The sequence below is a fragment of the Neoarius graeffei genome, chromosome 4 (genome assembly GCF_027579695.1).
Source record: "Neoarius graeffei isolate fNeoGra1 chromosome 4, fNeoGra1.pri, whole genome shotgun sequence".
NCBI classification, from domain to species: Eukaryota; Metazoa; Chordata; class Actinopteri; order Siluriformes; family Ariidae; genus Neoarius; species Neoarius graeffei.
In genome coordinates this window covers 39,696,172-39,708,834 of record NC_083572.1, presented here as the reverse complement: position 1 = coordinate 39,708,834, position 12,663 = coordinate 39,696,172, and the positions used below count along the sequence as shown (strand labels likewise).

General features: G+C 41.5%; 1 protein-coding gene across 9 annotated transcripts in view; it reads left to right on the top strand.

The window, feature by feature from the left end:
- Positions 1-12,663, top strand: part of foxp1b (forkhead box P1b) — a 402,937-nt gene that overhangs the window by 388,852 nt on the left and 1,422 nt on the right. For all 9 annotated transcript variants that reach the window (XM_060919243.1, XM_060919242.1, XM_060919241.1 and 6 more), the window contains 4 exons: positions 455-556; positions 3,194-3,315; positions 4,344-4,413; positions 9,415-9,581. In XM_060919243.1, coding sequence (XP_060775226.1) covers positions 455-556; positions 3,194-3,315; positions 4,344-4,413; positions 9,415-9,581 — 461 coding nt within the window. The remainder of the gene's footprint in view (positions 1-454; positions 557-3,193; positions 3,316-4,343; positions 4,414-9,414; positions 9,582-12,663) is intronic.

The following is a 12,663-nucleotide window of genomic DNA, read 5'->3' as shown; positions in this document are numbered from 1 at the left end:
ATTGCTTTTGATGAAGCATTACAGCCGATGTGATTATTAGGAAATTCATTTCCCACAACAGCGAGGATGGAACATCTTTAAGATGCCCAGTCAATTATCAGAGCCAGCCGCTAATCTGCCATTGCACAAGCATTAATCTGGGCAGAGCGATAATTGGCGCCCTGTAATCTGTCCCCGGCAAAATAGTTTTCACTTGTTCTAGTTGCTTAGTGGGGAAAGGGTGTATTCAAATGGGTGCATTTGAATGAGGCCTCACCGAAAGCATTCGGTAAACAAAGTAGCAGAGAGTGGCTCAGCAAAGGCCTGTTTTACATGCTCCATTACAGGGAAGGTAGCCTGGGCACGCATCTCCCTTTGTTTCAGCCCACGTCGGTAAAGGAAATGGAAAACAAATTGTGCTTATCAGCGTTTCTGTGTGTGTGTGTGTGTGTGTTCTTTTTTTTTTTTTTTCCAGGCGATACTTGAGTCACCAGAAAAACAGCTAACACTAAACGAGATATACAACTGGTTCACGCGAATGTTTGCATATTTCAGGCGGAATGCAGCTACCTGGAAGGTAATCTCTCATTCCTGCTCTCAGCTTCCCGGTCTGATAAAACGTTCATGAAGCGTTTCGTTGTGTTCAAATTGCAAATTGGATCAGTCGAGTCTTTTTGAATGTGTTTTGTGGAGAGAAGGAAAAGAAAGCAAATAAAATTCAGTTCTTACACGATTAAAGGTTCGTAAGCTCAAATTGCTGCGCTGTAGAAAAACATCAGCGCACAGAAACGGACCGAGTAAACCCAGATGGAGACAAAGAAACAGGATGTGAAATTAAGATAGAAGGTGAATAAAATGCGGATGTGTGAGAAAGACTGGCTGTGACTGCAGCTCTCGGCTCCTTAGCTCTGCGCTTCAGGAGTCACTGACAGTCCTGCCAAGCAGGCACATTGTTCTTGTAACTGCCAGCTCCCTCACCGAAACACACGCAGAGGAAGGATCACAAGATAAATAAGATACTCAAAGGCTCTACAGTAAGCATTCGATTATCTGAAACCTTTCGTTATACAGTGTGTGTGTGTGTGTGTGTGTGTGTATATATACACACACACTACCGTTCAAAAGTTTGGGGTCACCCAGACAATTTAGTGTTTTCCATGAAAAGTCACTTTTATTTCCCACCATAAGTTGTAAAATGAATAGAAAATATAGTCAAGACATTTTTCTGGGCATTTTGAGCATTTAATCGACCCCACAAATGTGATGCTGCAGAAACTCAGGCCCTGTCCACACGGCAACGGATTCAGGTGAATCTGATAAAATTGTTTATCGTTTCGGCCTGGCGTCCACACGGCACCGGCGTTTTGGGTGCCCCAAAACGATATTTTTTGAGAACGGGTTCCAGAGTGGAAAAATCTGGCAACGGCGCCGTTGCGAAGTCGTCTGGATGAGTAGAACGGATTTGTTTACGATGACGTCACAACCACATGACTAGAACAAGCAGCACTCTCGCTGTTTTGTATGAACCACTGCATTGCATTCACTTTTGTATACAGCTTTTCTTTTAAATAAACAAGTAACTGAACCATTTCTTGAATTTCTTTTTTTTTAATTGGATAAGACTGCTTTTCAAAATGTTCACACACAATATAAAAAGTGATATAAATTATATAAAAATGCTTTTCAAAATGTTCACACACAATAAGAAAATTAAGTTATATAAAACTATGCACACTAATAAAACTAATTTGTACACACAGAAGGCACGATTTCCTCGCGTAGTCGCAGCCATCTTCTTCTTGTTGTTGTGTGCTTGTTCCTGTGAGTGCTTCACGCCGGGTAGAAGAAGGGGTTTATGCGCATGCGTCTACTTCTTCTATTGTTCTGGTGTCTCCGATGGGACCGTCTTACAGCGCACGTAGAGGTGTGGCATGTGTATTGCATCGTTTTCAGCAAGCGTTGCGTTGCCATATGAACCCGATATTTTACTGATCCGTTGCCCATGTGGACGCGATATTTTTTTTCATAAAATCTCGTTGCCGTTGTCATGTGGATGTAGCCTCAATCTGCTCAAAGGAAGGTCAGTTTTATAGCTTCTCTAAAGAGCTCAACTGTTTTCAGCTGTGCTAACATGATTGTACAAGGGTTTTCTAATCATCCATTAGCCTTCTGAGGCAATGAGCAAACACATTGTACCATTAGAACACTGGAGTGAGAGTTGCTGGAAATGGGCCTCTATACACCTATGGAGATATTGCACCAAAAACCAGACATTTGCAGCTAGAATAGTCATTTACCACATTAGCAATGGATAGAGTGCATTTCTGATTAGTTTAAAGTGATCTTCATTGAAAAGAACAGTGCTTTTCTTGCAAAAATAAGGACATTTCAAAGTGACCCCAAACTTTTGAATGGTAGCGTGTGTGTATATATATATATATATATATATATATATATATATATATATATATATATAAATGTATTTTATGTAATTTAGCTTAATGATCCTCAGAAGGCGCTGGGAGAGGGGTTCTGTTAAACATATTTTACGTTTGCTCTGGACACTTAACTAACTTTGAAGGAACCCTGGTCAATTCTGGGTTTGGGTTTTTTCGTTTGTTTGTTTGGGGTTTTTTTGGCACTCAAGCATTTGAGTTTCCGCTTTGCATCAAGGCAGGAAATGATCGACTATCTCCTACTTTTACCACAAGCAAATGATAAAGCACCGTGCTGACAACCCTGCCATGCAAAGCCATTTGTCAGTAAGCTCTTTATTTAGTAAATATTGGCTCATGTACTCTACAAATGGACCTGATGAAAAGCTAAATTATGAACATGGTAAAGCATGTCGTAACTGCATGGTTTCCCTACATTGTTCACTGATGTGGCTGAAAGTACTGCTCAAAGCAACGGGCCAGAAAGTTGTGTTTACGTGATTAAATGTTTTTGCACGCTGGAATTCTGTTTGCCTTCTAAAGAGGTCCATTACAGCTGGCACCCTGATCACTGGCTCCTTTGTATTTTTCATGTTTGGAAGTCATATTTCTAACTTTGACAGATGAGAACGTCCAATAAAAGCACAGTCGAACGAAGCCCAATTTTGCAATGTTCGGCCGAATGTGATGTATGTTGAAACACTGCAGTGTATGTCTCTCCATTGGCTTATTTGTTTTTGTACTGATAGACTTTTTCTTTTCTTTCACACCAACCGCAGAACGCAGTGCGGCATAACCTTAGTCTTCACAAGTGTTTTGTGCGAGTAGAAAACGTTAAAGGGGCGGTATGGACTGTTGACGAGCTAGAGTTCCAAAAGAGAAGGCCACAAAAGATCAGCGGGTAGGTCCACCCCCACCCCCACTCCTACCCCCCACCCCCTCTCCACGGCACAGCCAATCCTCCTGTCTGGCGGTGTTGATTGATTGGAAAGTGATTCCATATCATCATCATCATCATCATATTGTGCACTGTGCTGCTGAACTGACTTGCCGCTAGCTTTGCTGTGCATCTCTGTACCCCTACAGCTGCTTGCTGGGACCCGCAATGGCATTGTGTTTGGTCATGCATTCCCTAATCTTCTCACGTGACCATTTTCTGTCTGTCTGTCTGTCTGTCTGTCTGATCATTGCATCTACCCTGGCTGCTCCTCTCCTTCCCTATACCTCCCCTTGGTGTCGCCTCCCCTTTCCAGGGTGCTGTGCGCACTAACCTCTCCCTACACAAGTGCTTTGTAAGAGTCGAGGATGACTTTGGGTCCTTTTGGACCGTAGACAACGAAGAGTTTAAAAGGGGCCGCCACATTCAGCGAGGTCGCCCCCGGAAGCACGTCGTCTACGACACCGGCTACGACGATGAGCTACTCGTACAGTAAGGACTGCCCGTCCCCACCCCCACCCTTCTCCTTCCAACAATATCCCTGCATGCTTTGCTTCAACGTGCCACATGCTCATCCTGTGTGTAGTTTTTCATTCATCTCTCTCTCTTTTTTTTTTTTGGACAATGTCTTCCTTTTCCGAAATGATCGATTAGGCTTAATGTGTGTAATCTGCAATGCATAAATCTGTTGAGATAGTCGTCTCTCTGAGTCACATAAATAGTACAGCAATACATTTGCGGGTATTGATTTTGTGTTCCTTTTATTGGGCATTGCTGTCTTAATGCGAGTCTTGAGTAGTCATCAATCCACACACAGTTCAAGTACCACTGAGAGTCAGTCATTTGAAATCTTTGTGTTAAGTGATTTATCAATACCTGCATGTACTCACATTGTTAACACTCATTTGTAGATGACTTTTATGAGTTGATCTCTTTTAAAAGTGAAAACTGAAGTTTGTGTTGTGTGTGTGTGTGTGTGGCCATTTCTACAGGAGTCCTGCTCTAGTGAAAAACATTCAGACCAGTTTGGGATACGGTCCTGTCCTCCCGGCTACCTTCCAGGTAAATTACCCAGTAGGGCTGGGCGATACAATGATATAATATTGATATCGTGATAAATTATATCATGATACATTTTTCAGAGGTATTGTGGGTATTGTGCTGGCTTTTTTTTTTTTTAAATAAAATGTTAATGTTTTTAAAAAACAGTTTCAAATTCTGGAAGCAGATTTACTAGTTTTCTACTGTTTTAATGTGTACATTTATAAAATGTTACAAATTTTCTCAACTTTCTTTTTCTGTTCTTTTCAGTGTTTGTTTATTTGTGGCTATGTTCCAGGTCAGAATTGTAGGCTAGGTCAGGTAGGATTTTTCAGCCTAGGTTAGAAGTTTGAACCCAGTTCATGATTTGCTCCTTATGTTAGGGAGACTCAGTACATCTTGATGACGTACGGTAATAAGACCGGACTCATTCATGAACTCGAAATATAGACTGGTACCAAAATCCAGAACTGTGACACCCAAAGGCATTTTTGAGACAAAGTCGGCAAACAGTCTTATTTTGTCAATTTGGGTGTGCCGAATTCAAATCTGCAATATGCCGAGCTCTATCTGACCTCTGTTGACCTCTAGAGGTCATTGAACTTTGGGCCTGTAAACGTCTCAGCTGAACCCAGTTTCTCAGCTTTCTAAGGAATGAAATGTACTAAAATGATTAATGAAGTTAGCAAATGGCCTTGTTTGTTAAATGTTTGGGTGCTGAATTCATTTTTCATTTGTAAAACGACATATGACCTCTGATAACCTCAAGGTCATTAAACTTGGCCTATGGAGCACTTGCATGTGACGTCACAGCCGATCCAGATTGTGACAGACGCCATCTTGTCGGTCAAACGCCATATTTCCGCCTTCTACTTCTGCTTCTACTTCTACCTTTTCTTCTGGAAAACCCTACTATATACAATTCTACTACAACGGCTGCGGCTACAAGCTCTCCCTACCTGTGCACGTTTTTTGTGTGTATTTTTGCGTGTTGTTCATCTGTACCGGACTTCAATATCCACTACAACCGTATGGACTTACTGGACATTGGTTTCCAGCAGAAAATGACGGTTTGTAGCGATTTCCATCGCATGCACAACATTCCGGACGAGAAAAAAAAAAAACATTCCGGACAAGATAGCGAGACCAGCGGGGTCTCCGTGGATTGTTATCGGAAGCAAAGCGAAGGAGGCGGCGCCGGGAGCGAAAGCAAAAGCGAGGCTGTAGAGCCGGCCTGTTGACTAAGCTCAGAAAACAGCTACTCAAACCTCCACTGCTAAGCCTCTACCTCTCCAACGCCAGATCCATGTAAACAAAACGGACGATTTGGAATTACAGCTGGAATTACCTTATTCTATTCTATTCTATTCTATTCTATAATCGGCTGGTCAGTGCAGTACTAGTAATACTTAAGTGACTTACCCATCCAATGAGGATTATTTTCTTGTTTACAAGATGCCACATCTGAGTCGCTGACAAATCCTGAATTTCTGTAAAGAAAACTGTACAGAGATTTATAAGCACGCAGTGCTTCACCACTGAACAGCGAGGGAAAGTTAATGAGGTAATTATACACATCCGGGTATTCCGCTGGCAGTTCCATATCCACTGACACGGTCGTGAAAACTCCGTCCGGAAAGCCACAAGGGTCACTAATCTGTAGATCGTTTATTTTAGACATATATCTAGTTATCTGTTCATTAGAAAAATGAGCCGTGTAGTCCGTCGGTTGAAATTGATCCATTCTGTACACGAGTGCAGCAGTATTCAGCGGTGTTTTTGACCGACAAGATGGCGTCTGTGTACTTTCCGGTCACGTGACTGCAAGATCTCTATAGGCCTATGCATTTAACGGCATTTTTAAACTGACGTTACTCCCCCAAAAAGAATATGAACAGACAAAAAACAAATAGAAAGGAACAAATACAACATTAAATGCCAGTCCATGTACATGTGACTCACTTTTCACAATGAGAATGCCTAGGCGATCACCTTACATAACATTGCATTACATTTAGCGGTTATTGTTTATACAAAGCTACTGAAAAAAGGACCGATTCAGCAGCATACAAAATGTGGGGGCATACAGGGTATACAGGTTAATCAGGGTTAGTATATATGAGAGTTTTTTTCTTTGTTTGTTTTTTGTTTTGTTTTAAACGGAGTAAAGCCTTTACAAAAAACAAACAAAGAAAAAAACTCTCGTATATACTAACCCTGATTAACCTGTATACCCTGTATGCCCCCACATTTTGTATGCTGCTGAATCTGTCCTTTTTTCAGTAGCTTTGTATAAACAATAACCGCTAAATGTAATGCAATGTTATGTAAGGTGATCGCCGAGGCATTCTCATTGTGAAAAGTGAGTCACATGTACATGGACTGGCATTTAATGTTGTATTTGTTCCTTTCTATTTGTTTTTTGTCTGTTCATAATCTTTTTGGGGGAGTAAAGTCAGTTTAAAAATGCCGTTAAATGCATAGGCCTATAGGCCAAGTTTAATGACCTTGAGGTTATCAGAGGTCATATGTCGTTTTACAAATGAAAAATGAATTCAGCACCCAAACATTTAACAAACAAGGCCATTTGCTAACTTCATTAATCATTTTAGTACATTTCATTCCTTAGGCCAAGTTTACATTAGACCGTATCTGTCTCGTTTTCTTTGCGGATGCACTGTCCGTTTACATTAAAACGCCTGGAAACGCTGGGAAACGGGAATCCGCCAGCGTCCACGTATTCAATCCAGATCGTATCTGGTCCGGTGCTGTGTAAACATTGAGAATACGCGGATACGCTGTGCTGAGCTCTAGCTGGCGTCTCATTGGACAACGTCACTGTGACATCCACCTTCCTGATTCGCTGGCGTTGGTCATGTGACGCGACTGCTGAAAAACGGCGCGGACTTCCGCCTTGTATCACCTTTCATTAAAGAGTATAAAAGTATGAAAATACTGCAAATACTGATGCAAATACTGCCCATTGTGTAGTTATGATTGTCTTTAGGCTTGCCATCCTTCCACTTGCAAGTGGTAAGTGATCTGCGCTGGGATCACACACACAGCGGCTCAGTCCCGAATCACTGCTCGTGCGCTTCACTCGCGCGCTCTGTGAGCTGCGCAGGGCCGGAGTGCGCACCCTCCAGAGGGCACTCGCTGTTCAGGGCGGAGTGATTTGGAGCGCAGGATGCCTGCGGAGCCGAGCGTATCCGTGTATTGGTGTTGCTGTGTGCACGCAAATCGTGTATTGGTGTTGCTGTGTGCACGCAAATCGTGTATTGGCGTTGCTGTGTGCACACTAATCGTTTTAAAAACGTTAATCTGATGATCCGCTGATACGGTCTAATGTAAACCCCACCTTAGAAAGCTGAGAAACTGGGTTCAGCTGAGATGTTTACAGGCCCAAAGTTCAATGACCTCTAGAGGTCAACAGAGGTCAGATAGAGCTCGGCATATTGCAGATTTGAATTCGGCACACCCAAATTGACAAAATAAGACTGTTTGCCGAATTTGTCTCAAAAATGCCTTTAACTCCTTAAATAAGCACTTTTTTGAATTTTGGTACCAGTCTAATATATATATCACTTGTCCCATGTTGGGTTAAGAATCCAGAAGGTTCCGAGTTTGAATCCCGTTTAAGTATGGAAGAAGATACATTAGGTCGATTAGGATAGACAAGAGGAAATACGAGGTAGGTGTAGACAGAGAGGAAGTGGATGGAAGAAAGACAATCTTGACGAAACTAGCGATGGAAAAATCCCTTTTAAGAATCTTAGCTCATCCAAAATTTTACCTCAGTCGGAAATTATGAACCCAGGTCTCAAAAAAATAAAATAATAATAATAATAATTCAGCTTGGTTGAATTTTTTTGACCTGTAACAGATAAGCATCATCCAACGAATTATTTCTCATCTCTGTTTTTAAACGCCTTTATATTGTGACGCAGTACGCATTTAAGTATTGGCACGAATCTGACCTTTGATATCATTTCATCTGATGCTATTCAGAATTATTTAATGTGGTTTCTTATTATAGTTTCATGATTATTATTATTATTAATCTTTGCTCGTTTTTATTTGAATATATTTATTTTTTTTAATCTATATTTTTGTATACTTATATGAGTGATTCCACGCTTATGGGTACTGAAATGGGGACATGAACTTATTCACCTAAAACCATTTCTTTTTTTACCATCAGGTCACAAAACATGTAATCTTTAATGAATGATATGTTAAAAGATAACTTTAATTTTCTGAGATGTAATAAAAACATATTTATATGCCAAAGTCAAGCCTATGAGTTCCAAAATGATGTCACTTCTGTTACGATTGTCCATCTCGCGTCTGTTACAAATGAATTACAATCTAGCTCTATACCATGTTAATCTTATTGAAAGAATGTGTATGTTTATTCTACTACACATGTTTATTAATTATATTTGCTAAAACATCACCTTCCTATGTTTCAAAAAGTAATTCTACATTGTTAAAATTGAGAATATATATGTCCACAACACTTCTGTTACGTTCTGACTTTGGCATATAAATATGTTTTTATTACATCTCAGAAAATTAAAGTTATCTTTTAACATATCATTCATTAAAGATTACATGTTTTGTGACCTGATGGTAAAAAAAAGAAATGGTTTTAGGTGAATTTTTAAAAATAAGTTCATGTCCCCATTTCAGTACCCATAAGCGTGGAATCACTCATATATAATTCTTTTAACTAAACACAGCTCCAGTGTAAATAAGGTTTATCTTTTTTGGATTCTGTGTATAATAAAGTTTAAAAAAAAAAATAATAATAAAATATGCACATCGGGTAGAAATGTCATATCGGCCATGCCATCGCCGGGCATGACTTTCGGAGTTTCACCTGTGTGCTCACGTTATCCTTCATTAATGGTCTAGCTTTTGGTATCACTATAGCTCCACTCTTCTGCTCTCCGTCTGTGTGCAGCATAGATCACTGTCGCTCCTCTTCCTCACTCTTACCTTGTGCGTGTACATTTTCAGGCTTCAATGGTAGAAAACAGCATACCTCTATACACTACCGCTTCCATTGGAAGCCCCACTCTTAACTCGCTTGCCAACGCTATTCGAGAGGAGATGAATGGGGCCATGGACCACGGAAACAGCAACGGTAGTGACAGCAGTCCCGGACGCTCCCCTCTTCCAGCTATGTGAGTGTTTCATGCCTTTAACCCTCACTGGGTGGGCGAGTGTGTGTGTGTGAGAGAGAGAATGTACATTATGAGTTTATGTATGTGAGGATATATAATGTTGCAGATTTAAAATTGCGGTTCAAACGTGCAGGTTTTAATACACAGGTCATGCAATAATGCAGAAATATTTAGTGCATAGAGGAGGTACAAGTTGTGATGCGTTTAATTCTGCTTAAATGCGAAAGGAAACTCCACCTTTTGGAAAAAGTTCTCAGTCTGGAATAGATCATAAAGGAAACTCTGTCTCTCTCTGTGTTGTTTCAAGCACCAGGTTGATAAACTCTCCTTTAGTATGTGTCGGCAACGTGTGCTGTCCTAGGCTGCGCTGCTCCAAAATGATTGTCTCCATTTCCTTTAAATATTTACAAAAGTCATGAATATAAGATGTCGGAGTTCTCTTTCATGGCGGAGAGACTCTCCGTGCGGCCAATAAGCCTCAGCTGCTGAGGGGAGAGTATTTTTTTTTTTTTTAAACGGCCCGTTCAAAATTGTGCCGAAACTTTCGCACAGCTAATCAGCTCCATTTCTACATCCGCTTGTTGTACAGAAGGGGCTGCTAAGTTGGTTGATGCTTTTTGGACTCGTACTGGAGTTTATCTAAATTATCCAGGGACAAGAACAAGAATTTCAGCGAAAGCTTAAAAAATGAAGAACAACACTGTAAAAGTGCTTGTTCTGACGACTCGGGGCAGAGACGTAGGCATGGCTCCATCGCAGGATAGAAATAACAGGATGTGTATGCTAGCCTCGAGGCTGCCCGCCTTTTAGTGCCTTTCTCGCTTTTTTCGATGCATTTGCCAAATTAAACAAGTAGCTCAAAAAAAAAAATTACTCCAAGCGTTTAAAGGAGAACTGAAGGCAAATTTTTTATTATCAAAATTATATTTATCTCATTTTATTAAATATAGGAACGCATTTTTGATAGCTGTTTTGTCGCTGCTGTAGCAAGTTCTGAGTGTTTGAAATACCGTACGCTCTGTAATATATCAGTCCACATGTCAAAGCAACGGCCATAAACGAGATTCGCTGAGACCTGTGCGAGACGTCGTAGGACGGAAGTAAAACGTACAGCGCAAATCAAAGTGACCGACATCTGCCAACGTCGTCAAAAGACGCGCGAGCCCTCTTTCGAATGCTGACGTAATCAAGCCTGAAGTTTTCCCCGTGTCCGAAATCGCTCCCGACTCACTATATAGCGTGGACGCCGTTTTGTAGCGCTGTCCGAAACCTTAGTGAGGATTATGTGGGAAATGTGCTCAGTATGACAAAAATACACGCACGTATTTATTATTTTGAAAACCCACCAGCCGCCTGATCTGGCACGTTTTAATTGTGCGACCGTAATGACGTAAATACCAGCGCGACGGACTCGTCCTTATCCTGCCGTCTTTCCAACTCTTCTCCACTCCACGTTGGTTCGCAGTCGTATGGAATAATCTCCATCACTGATGAAGCTGGCAAATCTCGAAACGAATCTAAATCGGAATGATATGGCGATCTGGCGGCTGTGTTTTCAAAATGGCGGCGCTGACTTTAAACGTTTGAAGTCTCGCAAGGATCGCGCGGATAAGCGACGCCTGCCGTGGACCAAACGAGCTACGTTCAACATGGCTACAAACCCAAAAGGCTGATAAGTGTAATATAATAATAATAATAATAATATGCCAATACGAGTCACGATAGAAGGTTACTAAAACCGAAAACGTAATTGAATAAACACGTTAATTAAGAAATAAAGCAAGTTTAAAAACGACTTCAGTTCCCCTTTAATGTATGATAAGATGCAGTACGTATTGTGATGTTAATAAGTGTTCTTTTGTAGTACAATGCGTGCGCCTAGAAATGTTCATTTCTGTTAGCTATTTCACGTCAATACATAATGCCTGGCGTAAGTAAAGCTAAACAGGGTGGGTTGTTTTTTGTTTGTTTTTTGTTAATACGAGGTCTAAATCCTACCGACCGTTCTGACAAGAGTTCAGAGTTTTCGTCAGATCCAGCTGTAGTTTCAGGGAACTGTAACGCAAAGTAGCGTGCCTTAGTGACTCTGGCTACACAAAGCCGAAACCGTTTGCATCTTTGAGAAGAACTTTTTAAAAAACCTAAACTGTCGGGAAGAAGATGAGAGGGGGGAAAAAAAAAATCAGTTTATCACTAATTAACACTTGGCAAACGTGCCGTACCAAAGAAACACAGTTTACAGTGAGCTGAAACACTGATTAATTTAGAGATTCTCCTACAGCTGTTCTTAATGTTCCTTTTTTTTTTCCTCCTTCCTCTACTCCACACCAGTCAGCACTCAAGCTCTGGCTCGCTGTCCCCACAGTGTTTCAACAATGAAAATTTGGCAGATCTCATCTCTTTGGAGAATCCCTTGCCCAGACTGCGGGCTGAGATGGGGGAGGGGAGAAGGGGTGGGGGTGGGTGGGGGGTGTTTCATGTTTTTCCTTGTTTACGACTGACAGCGTTATTATTCTCGTAAGGGCTCTGTTTCTTATCACCCGGCGTTTGTGTCGAGCCTCCTCGCCAACCCCAAACCGCCTCCGCCTTTTCTCTCTCACTTCCCTGCCAGCACTTTTCTTCCTCCTTATTGACACTGTGGTAAGGAGGCGCATTAATTTTGTGCGTATTTAAAGCGTGCGTGTTGCTGTCTGCTTGCCGTGTTTTGTTTTGTTTCGTTTCTTTTTTGCCAGCTTGAAGTTGATTAATGACGGAACCCCGTGCAAGGTCGTCCTCTCGGGACCCGCCTCACAGGTTGGGCATGTTAACGAGTGGAAGAGGAACACACAGCGTGCTGATCTAACGCCACCGGGAGCCTGACAGGCGGCCCTCTCTCTCTCGCTCTCTCTCGCTCTTCCCTGAATGCATTCTCTCTCCCCTCTCTTGGTCGCTAGAGTCAATTCTCTCCTCTCCACGTCACGCGTTGTTAATCTCCCTCATTTATCAATTCGGAGTGAATACCCTTGTTGTTGGCAGTTGTGGAAAATAAAGCGCCGACGTTTCCCCGACGGTAGAAAAGCAGAAAGGCAACTGAAGTTATCAA